At 59.3% G+C, this 25,803-nt stretch overlaps 1 protein-coding gene across 1 annotated transcript in view; it reads left to right on the forward strand.

The window, feature by feature from the left end:
• foxred2 (FAD-dependent oxidoreductase domain containing 2) overlaps positions 1 to 25,803 on the forward strand; it is a 139,536-nt gene that overhangs the window by 25,819 nt on the left and 87,914 nt on the right. The window contains exons 6-7 of the mRNA XM_085969459.1: positions 1,170 to 1,335; positions 4,142 to 4,383. Coding sequence (XP_085825585.1) covers positions 1,170 to 1,335; positions 4,142 to 4,383 — 408 coding nt within the window. The remainder of the gene's footprint in view (positions 1 to 1,169; positions 1,336 to 4,141; positions 4,384 to 25,803) is intronic.

Below are 25,803 nucleotides of genomic sequence, written 5' to 3' on the forward strand. Positions count from 1 at the left end.
TACAGTCAGTAAAGTACTTTTTGAAGTGTAGTCGCTGTTGTAATGTAGGAAACGCAGCAGCCAATTGCGCACAGCAAGCTCCCTCAAACAGCAATGTGACAATGACCAGCTCATCTGTTTTTAGCGATGTTGATTGAGGGATAAATATTGGCCAGGGGAGAACTCCCCTGCATTCTTTGAAATAGTGCCATGGGATCTTTTACGTCTACCCGAGAGAGCAGACGGGGCCTCGGTTTAATGTTTCATCTGAAAGATGGCACCTCCGACAGTGCAGCACTCCCTCAGCACCGCACTGAAGTGTCAGCCTGGATTTTTGTGCTCAAGTCTCTGGAGTGGGACTTGAACCCACAACCTTCTGACTCAGAGGCGAGCGTGCCGCCCACTGAGCCACAGCTGACACTAACCAGCACCACCAAAACCCAGTTAACTGGTCATTTATCTCATTGCTGTTCGTGGGACCTTTCTGTGTGCAAATTAAGAACATAAGAAATAGGAGCAGGAGTTGGCCATACGGCCTCTCGAGCCTGCTCCGCCATTCAGTAAGATCATGGCTGATCATCTACCTCATCTTCACTTTCCTGCACTATACCCATACCCCTTGATTCCTTTAGTATCCAAAAATATTGATCTCAGCCTTGAATATACTCAACGACTGAGCATCCACAGCCCTCTGGGGCAGAGAATTGCAAAGATTCACAACCCTCTGAGTGAAGAAATTCCTCCTCATCTCAGTCCTAAATGGCCGACCCCTTATCCCGAGACTGTGCCCCCTAGTTCTAGACTCTTCTGCCAGGGGAAACAGCCACGTTTCATCAATGACTGCACTTCAAAAGTCATTCATTGGCTGTGAGCACCTTGGGACAAGCTGAGGATGTGAAAGGCGGTATATAAATGCAGATTCTTTTCTTTCTGTCACAGCCTCTGGTGCACTTCCATACTCGACGAGGACTGGGGTGAACGAGAGACCTCCTGGTCAAGATGGCTGCCTTCATCAACTAGTCATTTACGAGTAGATTTACCCCGGTAACTAATAGGGCCTTTCCCGCATGCAGCTGAAAGAACATTTTGTACCACAAGCTTGATCAAGGTCGCGGCCGTCACATTTCATTGCCGTGCATAGTCTGCAATGCTGCTGTTATAACCTGCGGTTTTTGGTTTGCTTCCACCAGCCCGTGCAGTTCACCACCTGCTGGAGCATCGGTACCACGGCGTCCACTGGCCGGCCACAGTCCTGCCCGTCTCCCAGTTGACCAAAGCCATAATCAAGCGCGTCAATGAGGCCTCTGGTCTTTATCAGATGTTCAGCGTCCTTGCTGACGTCGTGCTGCTACGGAAGTGAGTGATCTTCCACTTTAATACATCTAGTCTGGACTCTGCACACTATTCCTGACCTCTAACACAGCATGCTGGTTCCTTATCGCTCAGAAAAAGCTCCTGTCGCCATAGTTTGAATCACGCCACCCTGCATGACCTTAGCTTGTGATGTGATGCACTTGTTCTTGTTTGTTTGAGTTAAACCCAACCCCAAATCCAACCGTTCCCCATCCCATGTACTTTCCAACACGTTACTGGATACAAGATCCTGCAAATCCATTGGCAGGATAGGTGCACCAACGTCAGTGTTCTTGCTCAGGCCAACATCCCCAGCATTGAAGCTCTGACCACGCTCAATCAGCTCCGATGGACGGGTCACACCATCAGCATGCCCGATACGAGACTCCCAAAACAAGCGCTCTACTCGGAGCTCCGGCATGGCAAGAGAGCCCCAGGTGGGCAGAGGAAACACTTCAAGGACACCCTCAAAGCCTCCTTGAAAAAGTGTAACATCCCCACCGACACCTGGGAATCCCTGGCCCAAGACTGCACAAAGTGGAGGAGAAGCATCTGGGAAGGCGCTGAACACCTCCAGTCTCTTTGCCGGGAGCAAGCGGAAGCCAAGCGCAGGCAGTGCAAGGAGCGCACGTCAACCCAAGCACCCCACCCACCCGCCCCTTCAACCACTGTCTGCCCCACCTGTGACAGAGACTGTATGTCCCGCATTGGACTCATCAGTCACCTGAGAACTCATTTTTAATGTGGAAGCAAGTCATCCTCGGTTCCGAGGGACTGCCTAAGAAGAAGAGGAGAACTGGATAGTAATCAGAGAGGGAAACCAGGCTGACGTTAGCCTGAGGATGCTGCGACCCCTACTGCTACTAGCCTGAGCTCAGCTAACGCGGCATAGACAAGCAACCAATTCCGGGACCTCCTGGGTCTGTAGGGCTCAGTCACGGCTCAGCTCTCTGAGTCACAAGGTCGTGGGTTCAAGTCCCACTCCAGAGACTTGAGCGCAAAAATCCAGGCTGACACTCCAGTGCAGTGCTGAGGGAGTGCTGCACTGCCGTCTTTCAGATGAGACGTTAAACCGAGGCCCCGTCTGCTCTCTCAGGTGGACGTAAAAGATCCCACGGCACTATTTCGAAGAAGAGCAGGGGAGTTCTCCCCGGTGTCCTGGCCAATATTTATCCCTCAACCAACATCACTAAAACAGATTATCTGGTCATTATCACATTGCTGCTTGTGAGAGCTTGCTGTGCGCAAATTGGGTGTTGCGTTTTTTATATTACAACAGTGACAACACTTCAAAAATACTTCATTGGCTGTAAAGTGCTTTGGGGCATCCAGTGGTTGTGAAAGGCGCTCTAGAAATCCAAGTCTTTTATTGTCTTTCTCAGTTCTGTAATCCTGGGGCCTCCTGGGTCTGTAGGGCACAGCTTTAAAATAAGCACATTTACCGACTGAGCCACAGTGAAGCTGCAGTTCCTGATGTTTATATCCTCTTTGAGCTGGATTTATTGCTCCTGGGGCCATTGTACTAATGGGATTCACCCAAGTGTTGCAGTGTGAAGCTGGGCCGAGCGTTGCCGCAACTGGTGCGTGACTCGCACAGCCCCGGGAACACCCACCTAAATTTACCGGCTTTGCTAAGGCTGGCTCCTGGGCAGACCGGGCTTTCTGAGCGAGGCTGCCCTCGTCACTTTGGTGCGTGAAGCCTGTGAGTCAGTGGCTGGTGGCACGAACACAACAGGATGAAAGTAGCTGAAGGGCAGCTAATCAGTTGGAAACTCGCACCGAAGGTTAACGGCTTTAATGAGTAACCTTCAAAGCCCTGCTCTTGTCAGCTTATCATGAAGCACCATTCGGGGCGACCACAGGAGCAGGTTGCTCCCCAGTCGGCCCTCCTGGCAGCTGCAGTTGTTTTACTTTCTACTTCCTCTGCTGTAGGTGCTGAGTCCCACTGGGGTGCATTTCTATTGTCATTGTTCGCTCTCCGGCCCCTCGCTCCAAGTATCCCCAGAGGTGCATCAGTATCCTCTGAGGCATGAACATAGACAGGGAATGTCGCGGGCTAATGAGCCACAGAGGGCGTGACAGAAGGAGCTGATCTTGTAGGACCCCCGGCTGGAGAGTCCAGAACTAGGGAACAGTCTCAGGATAAAGGGACGGCCATTTAGGACAGAAATTTCTTCACTCAGGGTTGTGAATCTTTGCAATTCTCTACCCCAGAGGGCTGTGGATGCGCAGTCGATGAGATCGCTAGATTCTTGGGCACTAAGAGAATCAAGGGATATGGAGATCGGACGGGAAAGTGGAGTTGAGGCCAAAGATCAGCCAGGATCTTATTGAGTGGCAGGGCAGGCTCGAGGGGCCGTATGGCCTACTGCTGCACCTAGTTCTTATGACCCCATCTTGTTCTCGCCCTACGCACTGGGCGATGATCAGCAGTGGGAGAACTAGCTGATGTTCCCCCTCCCTCGCCCAGAGTGCTGAGGCTAATTCTGTTGGCCTAATCGCGCTGGCTGAGATGGGCAAACTCCGCCCTGTTTGGGAATTGAAACTGCGACACCGGTCTGAGTGGCTCGGTGTTGTGCGGGCTGTGCCGTTACTATACAGGTTGTTTAAATGGGGATGTGCAGTGTGCCGGTGTAGGACATTGGCTATAACCAGTGATTTCCCCCCCGTGCTCCACGCTATAATCTCAGCCATGCTGTCCAGCAGAGGCTCCACGGTAAAGTAGTGAGACACAAAGTGTGTATCCCGTACAGGGGAGAGGTTCCTGTGTCCCATGGCCGCTAACGTCAGTCCTGCTCTGTATTTGCAGAAATGCCACCGAGTTTGAATACTTGGAAGAGTATCCCATTGGAGCACTTCCACATCTTTGGGAAAACACCGGGAGAAGTGCAGCCAATGGGCTGTTTGTTATTAGCCTGGAATATGGGAGCAACTTCTCCAGCCCGGAGGCTGACGTTTTCCATCCCAGCCGTTCAGTGGGAGAGCCCAGGCACGCGTGGCTCTCGAACTTCCTCCACCCCGTCATCTACTTCTACAGACACCTGCCAACAGGTCAGTGCTTCGCTCTATCCCCCCCTCCCTCTCGCCACCTTCAAGCTCCCCGCACGCCAAGGTTCAGTTTGCTAACGGGCAGTTGATCCAACGGGCGTATCGATTGTAAACACGGAGCTACATCAGTCGTAACATATTATAGGAAACCGAATCTTTAGGGCAGTTTGCAAAGGATGCTGAGCCAAGCGTTCAAGGCCCCTGAAGAAACCCCATTGAGCTGAGCACAAAATAGTTGGCATTTCACAGAGGTAGGAGTTGTTTCCGTCTGTAGCTCAGTGTGTTCACCCACCAGCTGGTCGGGTTGATCATGTCCCTGGTTTTCATGGCCATGAGCTCGCCGACAGCAAGACCTGGACGACGTTCAGGCTTGGGCTGATAAGTGGCAGGTAACATTCGCGCCACACAAGTGCCAGGCGATGACTATCTCCAACTAGCGAGAGTCTAACCACCTCCCCGTGAAATTCAATGACATTACCATCGCCGAATTCCCCACCATCAATATCCTGGGGGTAACCATTGACCAGAAACTTAACTGGACCAACCACATAAATACTGCGGCAACAAGAGCAGGTCAGAGGCTGGGTATTCTGTGGTGAGTGTCTCACCTCCTGACTCCCCAAAGCTTTTCCACCATCTACAAGGCACAAGTAAGGAGTGTGATGGAATACTCTCCACTTGTCTGGATGAGTGCAGCTCCAACAACACTCAAGAAGCTCGACACCATCCAGGACAAAGCAGCCCGCTTGATTGGCACCCCATCCACCACCTTAAACATTCACTCCCTCCACCACCGGCGTACCGTGGCTGCAGTGTGTACCATCTACAAGATGCACTGCAGCAACTCGCCAAGGATTCTTCGGCAGCACCTCCCAAACCCGCGACCTCTTTCACCTAGAAGGACAAGGGCAGCAGGCGCATGGGAACACCACCACCTCCAAGTTCCCCTCCAAGTCACACACCAGCCTGACTTAGAAATGCATCACCGATCCTTCATCATTGTTGGGTCAAAATCCTGGAACACTGGCAGCTCAATATTCCGGGGTATAGAATCTTCAGGCGAGACAGAGGGGGGTGTAAAAGGGGAGGGGGTGTTGCAATATTAATTAAGGAGTCAATTACTGCTGTAAGGAGGGATGATATATTAGCGGGTTCCTCTAATGAGGCCATATGGGTAGAACTTAAAAACAAAAAGGGGGCAAGCACTTTGCTGGGAGTGTACTATAGGCCCCCAAACAGTCAGGGGGAGATAGAGGAACAGATATGTAGGCAAATCTCAGAAAAGTGCAAAAATAATAGGGTAATAATAGTGGGGGATTTCAACTTCCCCAATATAAATTGGGATAGTCAGAGTGTGAAAGGCTTAGAGGGTGCAGAATTCTTAAAGTGCATCCAGGAGAGCTTTTTGAGCCAACATGTAGAAAGTCCTACAAGAGAGGGGGCGATACTGGACCTAATTCTGGGGAATGTAGCCGGGCAAGTGGTGGAAGTGTCAGTAGGAGAGCATTTTGGCGATAGTGACCATAATTCGGTGAGATTTAAGGTGGTCATGGAAAAAGACAAAGACGGCCCGGAAATAAGGGTTCTAAATTGGGGGAAGGCCGATTTTAATATGATAAGGCAGGATCTGGCCAAAGTGGACTGGGAGCAGCTACTTATAGGAAAATCCACATCAAGACAGTGGGAGACTTTCAGAAGGGAAATAGAGAGAGTACAACGCCAACATGTTCCTGTAAAGGTCAAGGGTGGGACCAACAAGCAAAGGGAACCTTGGATGACAAGGGATATACAAAAATGCATTAGAAATAAAAGGGGGGCTTTTGGCAGTTACAAAAGACTAAAGACGGAAGAAGCCCTAGAGGAGTATAAAAAGTGCAGGGGCATACTTAAAAAAGAAATTAGGAGGGCGAGGAGGGGCCATGAAATAACACTGGCGAGCAAAATAAAGGAAAATCCTAAGATGTTTTATAAGTATATTAAGGGCAAGAGGATAACCAGGGAAAGGGTAGGGCCCATTAGGGACCAAAGTGGCAATCTGTGTGTAGAGCCAGATGATGTAGGCGGGGTTTTAAATGAATTTTTTGCATCTGTGTTCACTATGGAGAGAGACGATGCAGACATAGGAATCGGGCAAGGGGACTGTGACATACTTGAACATATTAGCATCGAGAGGGAGGAGGTGCTAGCGGTTTTAGCAGGCCAAAAAGTGGATAAATCCCCAGGCCCGGACGAGATGTATCCCAGGCTGCTGTGGGAGGCAAAGGAGGAGATTGCAGGGGCTCTGACACAAATTTTCAGAACCTCTCTGGCCACAGGGGATGTACCAGAGGACTGGAGAACAGCTAATGTAGTACCATTATACAAGAAGGGTAGCAGGGATAAACCAGGGAATTACAGGCCAGTGAGCCTAACATCTGTGGTAGGGAAATTATTGGAAAAAATTCTGAGGGACAAAATTAGTCTCCACTTGGAGAGGCAAGGATTAATCGGGGATAGTCAGCATGGCTTTGTCAAGGGTAAATCATGTCTGACAAATCTGATTGAATTTTTCGAGGGGGTGACTAGGGGGGTGGACGAGGGAAATGCTGTGGATGTGGTTTACATGGACTTCAGTAAAGCTTTTGACAAAATCCCGCATAGGAGACTGGTCAAGAAGGTAAGAGCCCATGGGATCCAGGGTGCCTTGGCGCGTTGGATCCTAAACTGGCTGAGTGGCAGGAGGCAGAGGGTGATGGTCGAAGGATGCTTTTGTGACTGGAAGCCTGTGTCCAGTGGGGTACCTCAGGGATCGGTGCTGGGTCCCTTGTTGTTTGTGATCTACATAAATGATTTGGTTGAGAATGTAAAAGGTATGATCAGTAAGTTCGCAGATGACACGAAAATTGGTGGGGTGGTAAATTGTGAGGAGGAAAGCCTCAGGCTACAGGACGATATAAACGGGTTGGTCAGATGGGCGGAAAAGTGGCAAATGGAATTTAACCCTGAAAAGTGCGAGGTGATGCATTTTGGACGGACAAATAAGGCAAGGGAATACACAATGAGTGGTAGGACCCTAGGAAGTACAGAGGGTCAGAGGGACCTTGGTGTACATGTACATAGATCTCTGAAGGCAGCGGAACAGGTAGATAAGGTGGTTAAAAAGGCATATGGGATACTTGCCTTCATTAGCCGAGGCATAGAATATAAGAGCAGGGAGGTTATGATGGAGCTGTACAAAACGCTGGTGAGGCCACAGCTGGAGTACTGTGTGCAGTTCTGGTCGCCTCACTATAGGAAGGATGTGATTGCTTTGGAGAGGGTGCAGAGGAGATTCACCAGGATGTTACCTGGGATGGAGCGCCTCAACTATGAAGAAAGACTAAACAGGCTGGGGTTGTTTTCCTTGGAGCAAAGAAGGCTGAGGGGGGACCCGATTGAGGTGTACAAAATGATGAGGGGCACAGATAGGGTAGATAAAGAGGAACTTTTCCCCTTAGTAGGGGGGTCAATAACAAGGGGGCATAGATTCAGGGTAAGGGGCAGGAGATTTAGAGGGGATTTGAGGAGGAACTTTTTCACCCAGAGGGTGGTTGGAATCTGGAACTCACTGCCTGAAAGGGTGGTAGAGGCAGGAACCCTCAACATTCAAGAAGCATTTGGATGAGCACTTGAAATGCCATTACATACAAGGCTATGGACCAAATGCTGGAAAATGGGATTAGACAGGACAGGGGTGGATGGGCGGCGCGGACACGATGGGCCGAAGGGCCTCTTTCTGTGCTGTAAAACTCTATGACTCTATGACCCTCCCTAACAGCACTGTGGGAGCACCTTCACCACACGGACTGCAGCAGTTCAAGAAGGCGGCTCACCACCACCTTCTCAAGGGCAACTAGGGATTGGCAATAAATGCTGGCCTTGCCAGCGACGCCCACGTCCCATGAACGAATAAAAAAAAAAGTGAGTTTACTCTGGGTTGGCCAGGTCTAAAAGAAAGACTGCATGTGGAGAGTAATGAGGGTCCTTGTACGGGGAATAGCAGGGAGCAGAACGCGGGTCCGTGTATGGGGAATAGCGGGGAGCAGAGCGAGGGTCTGTGTACGGGGAATAGCGGGGAGCAGAGCGCGGGTCTGTGTACGGGGAATAGCGGGGAGCAGAGCGAGGGTCTGTGTACGGGGAATAGCGGGGAGCAGAGCGAGGGTCTGTGTACGGGGAATAGCAGGGAGCAGAACGCGGGTCCGTGTATGGGGAATAGCGGGGAGCAGAGCGCGGGTCTGTGTACGGGGAATAGCGGGGAGCAGAGCGAGGGTCTGTGTACGGGGAATAGCGGGGAGCAGAGCGAGGGTCTGTGTACGGGGAATAGCGGGGAGCAGAGCGCGGGTCTGTGTACGGGGAATAGTGGGGAGCAGAGCGAGGGTCTGTGTACGGGGAATAGCGGGGAGCAGAGCGTGGGTCTGTGTACGGGGAATAGTGGGGAGCAGAGCGCGGGTCTGTGTACGGGGAATAGCGGGGAGCAGAGCGAGGGTCTGTGGACGGGGAATAGCGGGGAGCAGAGCGAGGGTCTGTGTACGGGGAATAGCGGGGAGCAGAGCGAGGGTCTGTGCACTGGAAATAGCGGGGAGCAGAGCGAGGGTCTGTGTACGGGGAACAGCGGGGAGCAGAGCGAGGGTCTGTGTACGGGGAATAGCGGGGAGCAGAGCGAGGGTCTGTGTACGGGGAATAGCGGGGAGCAGAGCGAGGGTCTGTGTACGGGGAATAGCGGGGAGCAGAGTGAGGGTCTGTGTACGGGGAATAGCGGGGAGCAGAGCGCGGGTCTGTGTACTGGGAATAGCGGGGAGCAGAGCGAGGGTCTGTGTACGGGGAATAGCGGGGAGCAGAGCGCGGGTCTGTGTATGGGGAATAGCGGGGAGCAGAGCGAGGGTCTGTGTACGGGGAATAGTGGGGAGCAGAGCGTGGGTCTGTGTACGGGGAATAGCGGGGAGCAGAGCGAGGGTCTGTGTACGGGGAATAGCGGGGAGCAGAGCGTGGGTCTGTGTATGGGGAATAGCGGGGAGCAGAGCGAGGGTCAGTGTACGGGGAATAGCGGGGAGCAGAGCGCGGGTCTGTGTATGGGGAATAGCGGGGAGCAGAGCGAGGGTCTGTGTACGGGGAATAGCGGGGAGCAGAGCGCGGGTCTGTGTACGGGGAATAGCGGGGAGCAGAGCGAGGGTCTGTGTACGGGGAATAGCGGGGAGCAGAGCGAGGGTCTGTGTACTGGGAATAGCGGGGAGCAGAGCGCGGGTCTGTGTATGGGGAATAGCGGGGAGCAGAGCGAGGGTCTGTGTACTGGGAATAGCGGGGAGCAGAGCGAGGGTCGGTGTACGGGGAATAGTGGGGAGCAGAGCGCGGGTCTGTGTACGGGGAATAGTGGGGAACAGAGCGAGGGTCTGTGTACGGGGAATAGCGGGGAGCAGAGCGCGGGTCTGTGTACGGGGAATAGCGGGGAGCAGAGCGCGGGTCTGTGTACGGGGAATAGCGGGGAGCAGAGCGAGGGTCTGTGTACGGGGAATAGTGGGGAGCAGAGCGAGGGTCTGTGTACTGGGAATAGCGGGGAGCAGAGCGTGGGTCTGTGTACGGGGAATAGCGGGGAGCAGAGCGCGGGTCTGTGTATGGGGAATAGCGGGGAGCAGAGCGCGGGTCTGTGTACGGGGAATAGCGGGGAGCAGAGCACGGGTCTGTGTACGGGGAATAGTGGGGAGCAGAGCGCGGGTCTGTGTACGGGGAATAGCGGGGAGCAGAGCGAGGGTCTGTGTACGGGGAATAGCGGGGAGCAGAGCGCGGGTCTGTGTACGGGGAATAGCGGGGAGCAGAGCGAGGGTCTGTGTATGGGGAATAGCGGGGAGCAGAGCGAGGGTCTGTGTATGGGGAATAGCGGGGAGCAGAGCGAGGGTCTGTGTACTGGGAATAGCGGGGAGCAGAGCGAGGGTCTGTGTACTGGGAATAGCGGGGAGCAGAGCGAGGGTCTGTGTACGGGGAATAGCGGGGAGCAGAGCGAGGGTCTGTGTACGGGGAATAGCGGGGAGCAGAGCGAGGGTCTGTGTACGGGGAATAGCGGGGAGCAGAGCGCGGGTCTGTGTACGGGGAATAGCGGGGAGCAGAGCGAGGGTCTGTGTACGGAGAATAGTGGGGAGCAGAGCGCGGGTCTGTGTATGGGGAATAGCGGGGAGCAGAGCGAGGGTCTGTGTAACGGGGAATAGCAGGGAGCAGAGCGCGGGTCTGTACGGGGAATAGCGGGGAGCAGAGCGAGGGTCTGTGTACGGGGAATAGCGGGGAGCAGAGCGAGGGTCTGTGTATGGGGAATAGCGGGGAGCAGAGCGAGGGTCTGTGTACGGGGAATAGCGGGGAGCAGAGCGCCGGTCTGTGTACGGGGAATAGCGGGGAGCAGAGCGCGGGTCTGTGTACGGGGAATAGCGGGGAGCAGAGCACGGGTCTGTGTACGGGGAATAGCGGGGAGCAGAGCGTGGGTCTGTGTACGGGGAATAGCCGGGAGCAGAGCGCGGGTCTGTGTACGGGGAATAGCGGGGAGCAGAGCGCAGGTCTGTGTACGGGGAATAGCGGGGAGCAGAGCACGGGTCTGTGTACGGGGAATAGCGGGGAGCAGAGCGTGGGTCTGTGTACGGGGAATAGCGGGGAGCAGAGCGCGGGTCTGTGTACGGGGAATAGCGGGGAGCAGAGCGAGGGTCTGTGTACGGGGAATAGCGGGGAGCAGAGCGAGGGTCTGTGTACGGGGAATAGCGGGGAGCAGAGCACGGGTCTGTGTACGGGGAATAGCGGGGAGCAGAGCGAGGGTCTGTGTACGGGGAATAGCGGGGAGCAGAGCGCGGGTCTGTGTATGGGGAATAGCGGGGAGCAGAGCGAGGGTCTGTGTACGGGGAATAGCGGGGAGCAGAGCGAGGGTCTGTGTACGGGGAATAGCGGGGAGCAGAGCGAGGGTCTGTGTACTGGGAATAGCGGGGAGCAGAGCGAGGGTCTGTGTACGGGGAATAGCGGGGAGCAGAGCGTGGGTCTGTGTACGGGGAATAGCGGGGAGCAGAGCGCGGGTCTGTGTACGGGGAATAGCGGGGAGCAGAGCGAGGGTCTGTGTACGGGGAATAGCGGGGAGCAGAGCGCGGGTCTGTGTACGGGGAATAGCGGGGAGCAGAGCGAGGGTCTGTGTATGGGGAATAGCGGGGAGCAGAGCGAGGGTCTGTGTACGGGGAATAGCGGGGAGCAGAGCGAGGGTCTGTGTACGGGGAATAGCGGGGAGCAGAGCGAGGGTCTGTGTACGGGGAATAGCGGGGAGCAGAGAGCGGGTCTGTGTACTGGGAATAGCGGGGAGCAGAGCGTGGGTCTGTGTACTGGGAATAGCGCGGAGCAGAGCGAGGGTCTGTGTACTGGGAATAGCGCGGAGCAGAGCGAGGGTCTGTGTACGGGGAATAGCGGGGAGCAGAGCGAGGGTCTGTGTACTGGGAATAGCGCGGAGCAGAGCGAGGGTCTGTGTACGGGGAATAGCGGGGAGCAGAGCGTGGGTCTGTGTACGGGGAATAGCGCGGAGCAGAGCGTGGGTCTGTGTACTGGGAATAGCGGGGAGCAGAGCGAGGGTCTGTGTACGGGGAATAGCGGGGAGCAGAGCGCGGGTCTGTGTACTGGGAATAGCGGGGAGCAGAGCGCGGGTCTGTGTACGGGGAATAGCGGGGAGCAGAGCGTGGGTCTGTGTACGGGGAATAGCGGGGAGCAGAGCACGGGTCTGTGTACGGGGAATAGCGGGGAGCAGAGCGTGGGTCTGTGTACGGGGAATAGCGGGGAGCAGAGCGAGGGTCTGTGTACGGGGAATAGCGGGGAGCAGAGCACGGGTCTGTGTACGGGGAATAGCGGGGAGCAGAGCGCGGGTCTGTGTACGGGGAATAGCGGGGAGCAGAGCACGGGTCTGTGTACGGGGAATAGCGGGGAGCAGAGCGAGGGTCTGTGTACGGGGAATAGCGGGGAGCAGAGCGAGGGTCTGTGTACGGGGAATAGCGGGGAGCAGAGCGAGGGTCTGTGTACGGGGAATAGCGGGGAGCAGAGCGAGGGTCTGTGTACGGGGAATAGCGGGGAGCAGAGCGAGGGTCTGTGTACTGGGAATAGCGGGGAGCAGAGCGAGGGTCTGTGTACGGGGAATAGCGGGGAGCAGAGCGAGGGTCTGTGTACGGGGAATAGCGGGGAGCAGAGCGCGGGTCTGTGTACGGGGAATAGCGGGGAGCAGAGCGCGGGTCTGTGTACGGGGAATAGCGGGGAGCAGAGCGAGGGTCTGTGTACGGGGAATAGTGGGGAGCAGAGCGAGGGTCTGTGTACTGGGAATAGCGGGGAGCAGAGCGTGGGTCTGTGTACGGGGAATAGCGGGGAGCAGAGCGCGGGTCTGTGTATGGGGAATAGCGGGGAGCAGAGCGCGGGTCTGTGTACGGGGAATAGCGGGGAGCAGAGCACGGGTCTGTGTACGGGGAATAGTGGGGAGCAGAGCGAGGGTCTGTGTACGGGGAATAGCGGGGAGCAGAGCGAGGGTCTGTGTACGGGGAATAGCGGGGAGCAGAGCGAGGGTCTGTGTACGGGGAATAGCGGGGAGCAGAGCGCGGGTCTGTGTACGGGGAATAGCGGGGAGCAGAGCGAGGGTCTGTGTACGGAGAATAGTGGGGAGCAGAGCGCGGGTCTGTGTATGGGGAATAGCGGGGAGCAGAGCGAGGGTCTGTGTAACGGGGAATAGCAGGGAGCAGAGCGCGGGTCTGTACGGGGAATAGCGGGGAGCAGAGCGAGGGTCTGTGTACGGGGAATAGCGGGGAGCAGAGCGAGGGTCTGTGTATGGGGAATAGCGGGGAGCAGAGCGAGGGTCTGTGTACGGGGAATAGCGGGGAGCAGAGCGCCAGTCTGTGTACGGGGAATAGCGGGGAGCAGAGCGCGGGTCTGTGTACGGGGAATAGCGGGGAGCAGAGCACGGGTCTGTGTACGGGGAATGGCGGGGAGCAGAGCGTGGGTCTGTGTACGGGGAATAGCCGGGAGCAGAGCGCGGGTCTGTGTACGGGGAATAGCGGGGAGCAGAGCGCAGGTCTGTGTCCGGGGAATAGCGGGGAGCAGAGCACGGGTCTGTGTACGGGGAATAGCGGGGAGCAGAGCGTGGGTCTGTGTACGGGGAATAGCGGGGAGCAGAGCGCGGGTCTGTGTACGGGGAATAGCGGGGAGCAGAGCGAGGGTCTGTGTACGGGGAATAGCGGGGAGCAGAGCGAGGGTCTGTGTACGGGGAATAGCGGGGAGCAGAGCACGGGTCTGTGTACGGGGAATAGCGGGGAGCAGAGCGAGGGTCTGTGTACGGGGAATAGCGGGGAGCAGAGCGCGGGTCTGTGTATGGGGAATAGCGGGGAGCAGAGCGAGGGTCTGTGTACGGGGAATAGCGGGGAGCAGAGCGAGGGTCTGTGTACGGGGAATAGCGGGGAGCAGAGCGAGGGTCTGTGTACTGGGAATAGCGGGGAGCAGAGCGAGGGTCTGTGTACGGGGAATAGCGGGGAGCAGAGCGTGGGTCTGTGTACGGGGAATAGCGGGGAGCAGAGCGCGGGTCTGTGTACGGGGAATAGCGGGGAGCAGAGCGAGGGTCTGTGTACGGGGAATAGCGGGGAGCAGAGCGCGGGTCTGTGTACGGGGAATAGCGGGGAGCAGAGCGAGGGTCTGTGTATGGGGAATAGCGGGGAGCAGAGCGAGGGTCTGTGTACGGGGAATAGCGGGGAGCAGAGCGAGGGTCTGTGTACGGGGAATAGCGGGGAGCAGAGCGAGGGTCTGTGTACGGGGAATAGCGGGGAGCAGAGAGCGGGTCTGTGTACTGGGAATAGCGGGGAGCAGAGCGTGGGTCTGTGTACTGGGAATAGCGCGGAGCAGAGCGAGGGTCTGTGTACTGGGAATAGCGCGGAGCAGAGCGAGGGTCTGTGTACGGGGAATAGCGGGGAGCAGAGCGAGGGTCTGTGTACTGGGAATAGCGCGGAGCAGAGCGAGGGTCTGTGTACGGGGAATAGCGGGGAGCAGAGCGTGGGTCTGTGTACGGGGAATAGCGCGGAGCAGAGCGTGGGTCTGTGTACTGGGAATAGCGGGGAGCAGAGCGAGGGTCTGTGTACGGGGAATAGCGGGGAGCAGAGCGCGGGTCTGTGTACTGGGAATAGCGGGGAGCAGAGCGCGGGTCTGTGTACGGGGAATAGCGGGGAGCAGAGCGTGGGTCTGTGTACGGGGAATAGCGGGGAGCAGAGCACGGGTCTGTGTACGGGGAATAGCGGGGAGCAGAGCGTGGGTCTGTGTACGGGGAATAGCGGGGAGCAGAGCGAGGGTCTGTGTACGGGGAATAGCGGGGAGCAGAGCACGGGTCTGTGTACGGGGAATAGCGGGGAGCAGAGCGCGGGTCTGTGTACGGGGAATAGCGGGGAGCAGAGCACGGGTCTGTGTACGGGGAATAGCGGGGAGCAGAGCGAGGGTCTGTGTACGGGGAATAGCGGGGAGCAGAGCGAGGGTCTGTGTACGGGGAATAGCGGGGAGCAGAGCGAGGGTCTGTGTACGGGGAATAGCGGGGAGCAGAGCGAGGGTCTGTGTACGGGGAATAGCGGGGAGCAGAGCGAGGGTCTGTGTACTGGGAATAGCGGGGAGCAGAGCGAGGGTCTGTGTACGGGGAATAGCGGGGAGCAGAGCGAGGGTCTGTGTATGGGGAATAGCGGGGAGCAGAGCGAGGGTCTGTGTACTGGGAATAGCGGGGAGCAGAGCGAGGGTCTGTGTATGGGGAATAGCGGGGAGCAGAGCGTGGGTCTGTGTACTGGGAATAGTGGGGAGCAGAGCGTGGGTCTGTGTACGGGGAATAGCGGGGAGCAGAGCGCGGGTCTGTGTACGGGGAATAGCGGGGAGCAGAGCGAGGGTCTGTGTACGGGGAATAGCGGGGAGCAGAGCGCGGGTCTGTGTACGGGGAATAGCGGGGAGCAGAGCGAGGGTCTGTGTATGGGGAATAGCGGGGAGCAGAGCGAGGGTCTGTGTACGGGGAATAGCGGGGAGCAGAGCGAGGGTCTGTGTACGGGGAATAGCGGGGAGCAGAGCGAGGGTCTGTGTACGGGGAATAGCGGGGAGCAGAGCGCGGGTCTGTGTACTGGGAATAGCGGGGAGCAGAGCGTGGGTCTGTGTACTGGGAATAGCGCGGAGCAGAGCGAGGGTCTGTGTACTGGGAATAGCGCGGAGCAGAGCGAGGGTCTGTGTACGGGGAATAGCGGGGAGCAGAGCGAGGGTCTGTGTACTGGGAATAGCGCGGAGCAGAGCGAGGGTCTGTGTACGGGGAATAGCGGGGAGCAGAGCGTGGGTCTGTGTACGGGGAATAGCGTGGAGCAGAGCGCGGGTCTGTGTACTGGGAATAGCGGGGAGCAGAGCGAGGGTCTGTGTACGGGGAATAGCGGGGAGCAGAGCGCGGGTCTGTGTACTGGGAATAGCGGGGAGCAGAGCGCGGGTCTGTGTACGGGGAATAGCGGGGAGCAGAGCGTGGGTCTGTGTACGGGGAATAGCGGGGAGCAGAGCACGGGTCTGTGTACGGGGAATAGCGGGGAGCAGAGCGTGGGTCTGTGTACGGGGAATAGCGGGGAGCAGAGCGAGGGTCTGTGTACGGGGAATAGCGGGGAGCAGAGCACGGGTCTGTGTACGGGGAATAGCGGGGAGCAGAGCGTGGGTCTGTGTACGGGGAATAGCGGGGAGCAGAGCACGGGTCTGTGTACGGGGAATAGCGGGGAGCAGAGCGAGGGTCTGTGTACGGGGAATAGCGGGGAGCAGAGCGAGGGTCTGTGTACGGGGAATAGCGGGGAGCAGAGCGAGGGTCTGTGTACGGGGAATAGCGGGGAGCAGAGCGAGGGTCTGTGTACTGGGAATAGCGGGGAGCAGAGCGAGGGTCTGTGTACGGGGAATAGCGGGGAGCAGAGCGAGGGTCTGTGTACGGGGAATAGCGGGGAGCAGAGCGAGGGTCTGTGTACTGGGAATAGCGGGGAGCAGAGCGAGGGTCTGTGTATGGGGAATAGCGGGGAGCAGAGCGTGGGTCTGTGTACTGGGAATAGTGGGGAGCAGAGCGCGGGTCTGTGTACGGGGAATAGCGGGGAGCAGATCGCGGGTCTGTGTACGGGGAATAGCGGGGAGGAGAGCGCAGGTCTGTGTACGGGGAATAGCGGGGAGCAGAGCGCGGGTCTGTGTCCGGGGAATAGCGGGGAGCAGAGCGAGGGTCTGTGTACGGGGAATAGTGGGGAGCAGAGCGCGGGTCTGTGTACTGGGAATAGTGTGGAGCAGAGCGCGGGTCAGTGTACTGGGAATAGTGGGGAGCAGAGCGCGGGTCTGTGTACTGGGAATAGCGGGGAGCAGAGCGTGGGTCTGTGTACTGGGAATAGTGGGGAGTAGAGCACGGGTCTGTGTACGGGGAATAGTGGGGAGCAGAGCGCGGGTCTGTGTACGGGGAATAGCGGGGAGCAGAGCGAGGGTCTGTGTACGGGGAATAGCGGGGAGCAGAGCGCGGGTCTGTGTACGGGGAATAGCGGGGAGCAGAGCAAGGGTCTGTGTATGGGGAATAGCGGGGAGCAGAGCGAGGGTCTGTGTATGGGGAATAGCGGGGAGCAGAGCGAGGGTCTGTGTACTGGGAATAGCGGGGAGCAGAGCGAGGGTCTGTGTACTGGGAATAGCGGGGAGCAGAGCGAGGGTCTGTGTACGGGGAATAGCGGGGAGCAGAGCGAGGGTCTGTGTACGGGGAATAGCGGGGAGCAGAGCGAGGGTCTGTGTACGGGGAATAGCGGGGAGCAGAGCGAGGGTCTGTGTATGGGGAATAGCGGGGAGCAGAGCGAGGGTCTGTGTACGGGGAATAGTGGGGAGCAGAGCGCGGGTCTGTGTATGGGGAATAGCGGGGAGCAGAGCGAGGGTCTGTGTAACGGGGAATAGCAGGGAGCAGAGCGCGGGTCTGTACGGGGAATAGCGGGGAGCAGAGCGAGGGTCTGTGTACGGGGAATAGCGGGGAGCAGAGCGAGGGTCTGTGTACGGGGAATAGCGGGGAGCAGAGCGCGAGTCTGTGTACGGGGAATAGCGGGGAGCAGAGCGCGGGTCTGTGTACGGGGAATAGCGGGCAGCAGAGCGCGGGTCTGTGTACTGGGAATAGCGGGGAGCAGAGCGCGGGTCTGTGTACGGGGAATAGCGGGGAGCAGAGCGTGGGTCTGTGTACGGGGAATAGCGGGGAGCAGAGCACGGGTCTGTGTACGGGGAATAGCGGGGAGCAGAGCGTGGGTCTGTGTACGGGGAATAGCGGGGAGCAGAGCGCGGGTCTGTGTACGGGGAATAGCGGGGAGCAGAGCGCAGGTCTGTGTACGGGAAATAGCGGGGAGCAGAGCACGGGTCTGTGTACGGGGAATAGCGGGGAGCAGAGCGTGGGTCTGTGTACGGGGAATAGCGGGGAGCAGAGCGCGGGTCTGTATACGGGGAATAGCGGGGAGCAGAGCGAGGGTCTGTGTACGGGGAATAGCGGGGAGCAGAGCGAGGGTCTGTGTACGGGGAATAGCGGGGAGCAGAGCACGGGTCTGTGTACGGGGAATAGCGGGGAGCAGAGCGAGGGTCTGTGTACGGGGAATAGCGGGGAGCAGAGCGCGGGTCTGTGTATGGGGAATAGCGGGGAGCAGAGCGAGGGTCTGTGTACGGGGAATAGCGGGGAGCAGAGCGTGGGTCTGTGTACGGGGAATAGCGGGGAGCAGAGCACGGGTCTGTGTACGGGGAATAGCGGGGAGCAGAGCGTGGGTCTGTGTACGGGGAATAGCGGGGAGCAGAGCGAGGGTCTGTGTACGGGGAATAGCGGGGAGCAGAGCACGGGTCTGTGTACGGGGAATAGCGGGGAGCAGAGCGCGGGTCTGTGTACGGGGAATAGCGGGGAGCAGAGCACGGGTCTGTGTACGGGGAATAGCGGGGAGCAGAGCGAGGGTCTGTGTACGGGGAATAGCGGGGAGCAGAGCGAGGGTCTGTGTACGGGGAATAGCGGGGAGCAGAGCGAGGGTCTGTGTACGGGGAATAGCGGGGAGCAGAGCGAGGGTCTGTGTACGGGGAATAGCGGGGAGCAGAGCGAGGGTCTGTGTACGGGGAATAGCGGGGAGCAGAGCGAGGGTCTGTGTACGGGGAATAGCGGGGAGCAGAGCGAGGGTCTGTGTACGGGGAATAGCGGGGAGCAGAGCGAGGGTCTGTGTACGGGGAATAGCGGGGAGCAGAGCGCGGGTCTGTGTACTGGGAATAGCGGGGAGCAGAGCGTGGGTCTGTGTACTGGGAATAGCGTGGAGCAGAGCGCGGGTCTGTGTACTGGGAATAGCGGGGAGCAGAGCGAGGGTCTGTGTACGGGGAATAGCGGGGAGCAGAGCGCGGGTCTGTGTACTGGGAATAGCGGGGAGCAGAGCGCGGGTCTGTGTACGGGGAATAGCGGGGAGCAGAGCGTGGGTCTGTGTACGGGGAATAGCGGGGAGCAGAGCACGGGTCTGTGTACGGGGAATAGCGGGGAGCAGAGCGTGGGTCTGTGTACGGGGAATAGCGGGGAGCAGAGCGAGGGTCTGTGTACGGGGAATAGCGGGGAGCAGAGCACGGGTCTGTGTACGGGGAATAGCGGGGAGCAGAGCGCGGGTCTGTGTACGGGGAATAGCGGGGAGCAGAGCGAGGGTCTGTGCACGGGGAATAGCGGGGAGCAGAGCGAGGGTCTGTGTCCTGGGAATAGCGGGGAGCAGAGCGAGGGTCTGTGTACGGGGAATAGCGGGGAGCAGAGCGAGGGTCTGTGTACGGGGAATAGCGGGGAGCAGAGCGAGGGTCTGTGTACTGGGAATAGCGGGGAGCAGAGCGAGGGTCTGTGTATGGGGAATAGCGGGGAGCAGAGCGTGGGTCTGTGTACTGGGAATAGTGGGGAGCAGAGCGCGGGTCTGTGTACGGGGAATAGCGGGGAGCAGATCGCGGGTCTGTGTACGGGGAATAGTGGGGAGCAGAGCGCGGGTCTGTGTACGGGGAATAGCGGGGAGCAGAGCATGGGTCTGTGTACGGGGAATAGCGGGGAGCAGAGCGCGGGTCTGTGTACGGGGAATAGCGGGGAGCAGAGCGCGGGTCTGTGTACGGGGAATAGCGGGGAGCAGAGCGAGGGTCTGTGTACGGGGAATAGCGGGGAGCAGAGCGAGGGTCTGTCTACGGGGAATAGCGGGGAGCAGAGCGAGGGTCTGTGTACGGGGAATAGCGGGGAGCAGAGCGAGGGTCTGTGTACGGGGAATAGCGGGGAGCAGAGCGAGGGTCTGTGTACTGGGAATAGCGGGGAGCAGAGCGAGGGTCTGTGTACGGGGAATAGCGGGGAGCAGAGCGAGGGTCTGTGTACGGGGAATAGCGGGGAGCAGAGCGAGGGTCTGTGTACTGGGAATAGCGGGGAGCAGAGCGAGGGTCTGTGTATGGGGAATAGCGGGGAGCAGAGCGTGGGTCTGTGTACTGGGAATAGTGGGGAGCAGAGCGTGGGTCTGTGTACGGGGAATAGCGGGGAGCAGAGCGCGGGTCTGTTTACGGGGAATAGTGGGGAGCAGAGCGAGGGTCTGTGTACGGGGAATAGCGGGGAGCAGAGCGCGTGTCTGTGTACGGGGAATAGCGGGGAGCAGAGCGAGGGACTGTGTATGGGGAATAGCGGGGAGCAGCGCGAGGGTCTGTGTACGGGGAATAGCGGGGAGCAGAGCGAGGGTCTGTGTACGGGGAATAGCGGGGAGCAGAGCGAGGGTCTGTGTACGGGGAATAGCGGGGAGCAGAGCGCGGGTCTGTGTACTGGGAATAGCGGGGAGCAGAGCGTGGGTCTGTGTACTGGGAATAGCGCGGAGCAGAGCGAGGGTCTGTGTACTGGGAATAGCGCGGAGCAGAGCGAGGGTCTGTGTACGGGGAATAGCGGGGAGCAGAGCGAGGGTCTGTGTACTGGGAATAGCGCGGAGCAGAGCGAGGGTCTGTGTACGGGGAATAGCGGGGAGCAGAGCGTGGGTCTGTGTACGGGGAATAGCGTGGAGCAGAGCGCGGGTCTGTGTACTGGGAATAGCGGGGAGCAGAGCGAGGGTCTGTGTACGGGGAATAGCGGGGAGCAGAGCGCGGGTCTGTGTACTGGGAATAGCGGGGAGCAGAGCGCGTGTCTGTGTACGGGGAATAGCGGGGAGCAGAGCGTGGGTCTGTGTACGGGGAATAGCGGGGAGCAGAGCACGGGTCTGTGTACGGGGAATAGCGGGGAGCAGAGCGTGGGTCTGTGTACGGGGAATAGCGGGGAGCAGAGCGAGGGTCTGTGTACGGGGAATAGCGGGGAGCAGAGCGCGGGTCTGTGTACGGGGAATAGCGGGGAGCAGAGCGAGGGTCTGTGTACGGGGAATAGCGGGGAGCAGAGCGAGGGTCTGTGTACGGGGAATAGCGGGGAGCAGAGCACGGGTCTGTGTACGGGGAATAGCGGGGAGCAGAGCGAGGGTCTGTGTACGGGGAATAGCGGGGAGCAGAGCGCGGGTCTGTGTATGGGGAATAGCGGGGAGCAGAGCGAGGGTCTGTGTACGGGGAATAGCGGGGAGCAGAGCGTGGGTCTGTGTACGGGGAATAGCGGGGAGCAGAGCGCGGGTCTGTGTACGGGGAATAGCGGGGAGCAGAGCGTGGGTCTGTGTACGGGGAATAGCGGGGAGCAGAGCGAGGGTCTGTGTACGGGGAATAGCGGGGAGCAGAGCACGGGTCTGTGTACGGGGAATAGCGGGGAGCAGAGCGCGGGTCTGTGTACGGGGAATAGCGGGGAGCAGAGCACGGGTCTGTGTACGGGGAATAGCGGGGAGCAGAGCGAGGGTCTGTGTACGGGGAATAGCGGGGAGCAGAGCGAGGGTCTGTGTACGGGGAATAGCGGGGAGCAGAGCGAGGGTCTGTGTACGGGGAATAGCGGGGAGCAGAGCGAGGGTCTGTGTACGGGGAATAGCGGGGAGCAGAGCGAGGGTCTGTGTATGGGGAATAGCGGGGAGCAGAGCGAGGGTCTGTGTACGGGGAATAGCGGGGAGCAGAGCGAGGGTCTGTGTACGGGGAATAGCGGGGAGCAGAGCGAGGGTCTGTGTACGGGGAATAGCGGGGAGCAGAGCGCGGGTCTGTGTACTGGGAATAGCGGGGAGCAGAGCGTGGGTCTGTGTACTGGGAATAGCGCGGAGCAGAGCGAGGGTCTGTGTACTGGGAATAGCGCGGAGCAGAGCGAGGGTCTGTGTACGGGGAATAGCGGGGAGCAGAGCGAGGGTCTGTGTACTGGGAATAGCGCGGAGCAGAGCGAGGGTCTGTGTACGGGGAATAGCGGGGAGCAGAGCGTGGGTCTGTGTACGGGGAATAGCGTGGAGCAGAGCGCGGGTCTGTGTACTGGGAATAGCGGGGAGCAGAGCGAGGGTCTGTGTACGGGGAATAGCGGGGAGCAGAGCGCGGGTCTGTGTACTGGGAATAGCGGGGAGCAGAGCGCGGGTCTGTGTACGGGGAATAGCGGGGAGCAGAGCGTGGGTCTGTGTACGGGGAATAGCGGGGAGCAGAGCACGGGTCTGTGTACGGGGAATAGCGGGGAGCAGAGCGTGGGTCTGTGTACGGGGAATAGCGGGGAGCAGAGCGAGGGTCTGTGTACGGGGAATAGCGGGGAGCAGAGCACGGGTCTGTGTACGGGGAATAGCGGGGAGCAGAGCGCGGGTCTGTGTACGGGGAATAGCGGGGAGCAGAGCACGGGTCTGTGTACGGGGAATAGCGGGGAGCAGAGCGAGGGTCTGTGTACGGGGAATAGCGGGGAGCAGAGCGAGGGTCTGTGTACGGGGAATAGCGGGGAGCAGAGCGAGGGTCTGTGTACGGGGAATAGCGGGGAGCAGAGCGAGGGTCTGTGTACGGGGAATAGCGGGGAGCAGAGCGAGGGTCTGTGTACTGGGAATAGCGGGGAGCAGAGCGAGGGTCTGTGTACGGGGAATAGCGGGGAGCAGAGCGAGGGTCTGTGTACGGGGAATAGCGGGGAGCAGAGCGAGGGTCTGTGTACTGGGAATAGCGGGGAGCAGAGCGAGGGTCTGTGTATGGGCAATAGCGGGGAGCAGAGCGTGGGTCTGTGTACTGGGAATAGTGGGGAGCAGAGCGCGGGTCTGTGTACGGGGAATAGCGGGGAGCAGATCGCGGGTCTGTGTACGGGGAATAGCGGGGAGCAGAGCGCAGGTCTGTGTACGGGGAATAGCGGGGAGCAGAGCGCGGGTCTGTGTACGGGGAATAGCGGGGAGCAGAGCGAGGGTCTGTACGGGGAATAGTGGGGAGCAGAGCGCGGGTCTGTGTACTGGGAATAGTGTGGAGCAGAGCGCGGGTCAGTGTACTGGGAATAGTGGGGAGCAGAGCGCGGGTCTGTGTACTGGGAATAGCGGGGAGCAGAGCGTGGGTCTGTGTACTGGGAATAGTGGGGAGTAGAGCACGGGTCTGTGTACGGGGAATAGTGGGGAGCAGAGCGCGGGTCTGTGTACGGGGAATAGCGGGGAGCAGAGCGAGGGTCTGTGTACGGGGAATAGCGGGGAGCAGAGCGCGGGTCTGTGTACGGGGAATAGCGGGGAGCAGAGCAAGGGTCTGTGTATGGGGAATAGCGGGGAGCAGAGCGAGGGTCTGTGTATGGGGAATAGCGGGGAGCAGAGCGAGGGTCTGTGTACTGGGAATAGCGGGGAGCAGAGCGAGGGTCTGTGTACTGGGAATAGCGGGGAGCAGAGCGAGGGTCTGTGTACGGGGAATAGCGGGGAGCAGAGCGAGGGTCTGTGTACGGGGAATAGCGGGGAGCAGAGCGAGGGTCTGTGTACGGGGAATAGGGGGGAGCAGAGCGAGGGTCTGTGTATGGGGAATAGCGGGGAGCAGAGCGAGGGTCTGTGTACGGGGAATAGTGGGGAGCAGAGCGCGGGTCTGTGTATGGGGAATAGCGGGGAGCAGAGCGAGGGTCTGTGTAACGGGGAATAGCAGGGAGCAGAGCGCGGGTCTGTACGGGGAATAGCGGGGAGCAGAGCGAGGGTCTGTGTACGGGGAATAGCGGGGAGCAGAGCGAGGGTCTGTGTATGGGGAATAGCGGGGAGCAGAGCGAGGGTCTGTGTACGGGGAATAGCGGGGAGCAGAGCGCGGGTCTGTGTACGGGGAATAGCGGGGAGCAGAGCGCGGGTCTGTGTACGGGGAATAGCGGGGAGCAGAGCGCAGGTCTGTGTACTGGGAATAGCGGGGAGCAGAGCGCGGGTCTGTGTACGGGGAATAGCGGGGAGCAGAGCGTGGGTCTGTGTACGGGGAATAGCGGGGAGCAGAGCACGGGTCTGTGTACGGGGAATAGCGGGGAGCAGAGCGTGGGTCTGTGTACGGGGAATAGCGGGGAGCAGAGCGCGGGTCTGTGTACGGGGAATAGCGGGGAGCAGAGCGCAGGTCTGTGTACGGGAAATAGCGGGGAGCAGAGCACGGGTCTGTGTACGGGGAATAGCGGGGAGCAGAGCGTGGGTCTGTGTACGGGGAATAGCGGGGAGCAGAGCGCGGGTCTGTGTACGGGGAATAGCGGGGAGCAGAGCGAGGGTCTGTGTACGGGGAATAGCGGGGAGCAGAACGAGGGTCTGTGTACGGGGAATAGCGGGGAGCAGAGCACGGGTCTGTGTACGGGGAATAGCGGGGAGCAGAGCGAGGGTCTGTGTACGGGGAATAGCGGGGAGCAGAGCGCGGGTCTGTGTATGGGGAATAGCGGGGAGCAGAGCGAGGGTCTGTGTACGGGGAATAGCGGGGAGCAGAGCGTGGGTCTGTGTACGGGGAATAGCGGGGAGCAGAGCACGGGTCTGTGTACGGGGAATAGCGGGGAGCAGAGCGAGGGTCTGTGTACGGGGAATAGCGGGGAGCAGAGCGAGGGTCTGTGTACGGGGAATAGGGGGGAGCAGAGCGAGGGTCTGTGTATGGGGAATAGCGGGGAGCAGAGCGAGGGTCTGTGTACGGGGAATAGTGGGGAGCAGAGCGCGGGTCTGTGTATGGGGAATAGCGGGGAGCAGAGCGAGGGTCTGTGTAACGGGGAATAGCAGGGAGCAGAGCGCGGGTCTGTACGGGGAATAGCGGGGAGCAGAGCGAGGGTCTGTGTACGGGGAATAGCGGGGAGCAGAGCGAGGGTCTGTGTATGGGGAATAGCGGGGAGCAGAGCGAGGGTCTGTGTACGGGGAATAGCGGGGAGCAGAGCGCGGGTCTGTGTACGGGGAATAGCGGGGAGCAGAGCGCGGGTCTGTGTACGGGGAATAGCGGGGAGCAGAGCGCAGGTCTGTGTACTGGGAATAGCGGGGAGCAGAGCGCGGGTCTGTGTACGGGGAATAGCGGGGAGCAGAGCGTGGGTCTGTGTACGGGGAATAGCGGGGAGCAGAGCACGGGTCTGTGTACGGGGAATAGCGGGGAGCAGAGCGTGGGTCTGTGTACGGGGAATAGCGGGGAGCAGAGCGCGGGTCTGTGTACGGGGAATAGCGGGGAGCAGAGCGCAGGTCTGTGTACGGGAAATAGCGGGGAGCAGAGCACGGGTCTGTGTACGGGGAATAGCGGGGAGCAGAGCGTGGGTCTGTGTACGGGGAATAGCGGGGAGCAGAGCGCGGGTCTGTGTACGGGGAATAGCGGGGAGCAGAGCGAGGGTCTGTGTACGGGGAATAGCGGGGAGCAGAGCGAGGGTCTGTGTACGGGGAATAGCGGGGAGCAGAGCACGGGTCTGTGTACGGGGAATAGCGGGGAGCAGAGCGAGGGTCTGTGTACGGGGAATAGCGGGGAGCAGAGCGCGGGTCTGTGTATGGGGAATAGCGGGGAGCAGAGCGAGGGTCTGTGTACGGGGAATAGCGGGGAGCAGAGCGTGGGTCTGTGTACGGGGAATAGCGGGGAGCAGAGCACGGGTCTGTGTACGGGGAATAGCGGGGAGCAGAGCGTGGGTCTGTGTACGGGGAATAGCGGGGAGCAGAGCGAGGGTCTGTGTACGGGGAATAGCGGGGAGCAGAGCACGGGTCTGTGTACGGGGAATAGCGGGGAGCAGAGCGCGGGTCTGTGTGCGGGGAATAGCGGGGAGCAGAGCACGGGTCTGTGTACGGGGAATAGCGGGGAGCAGAGCGAGGGTCTGTGTACGGGGAATAGCGGGGAGCAGAGCGAGGGTCTGTGTACGGGGAATAGCGGGGAGCAGAGCGAGGGTCTGTGTACGAGGAATAGCGGGGAGCAGAGCGAGGGTCTGTGTACGGGGAATAGCGGGGAGCAGAGCGATGGTCTGTGTACTGGGAATAGCGGGGAGCAGAGCGAGGGTCTGTGTACGGGGAATAGCGGGGAGCAGAGCGAGGGTCTGTGTACGGGGAATAGCGGGGAGCAGAGCGAGGGTCTGTGCACTGGGAATAGCGGGGAGCAGAGCGAGGGTCTGTG

This window comes from Somniosus microcephalus, chromosome 28, assembly GCF_052327205.1.
Source record: "Somniosus microcephalus isolate GS21.2 chromosome 28, FLI_Smic_1.0, whole genome shotgun sequence".
NCBI lineage: Eukaryota > Metazoa > Chordata > Chondrichthyes > Squaliformes > Somniosidae > Somniosus > Somniosus microcephalus.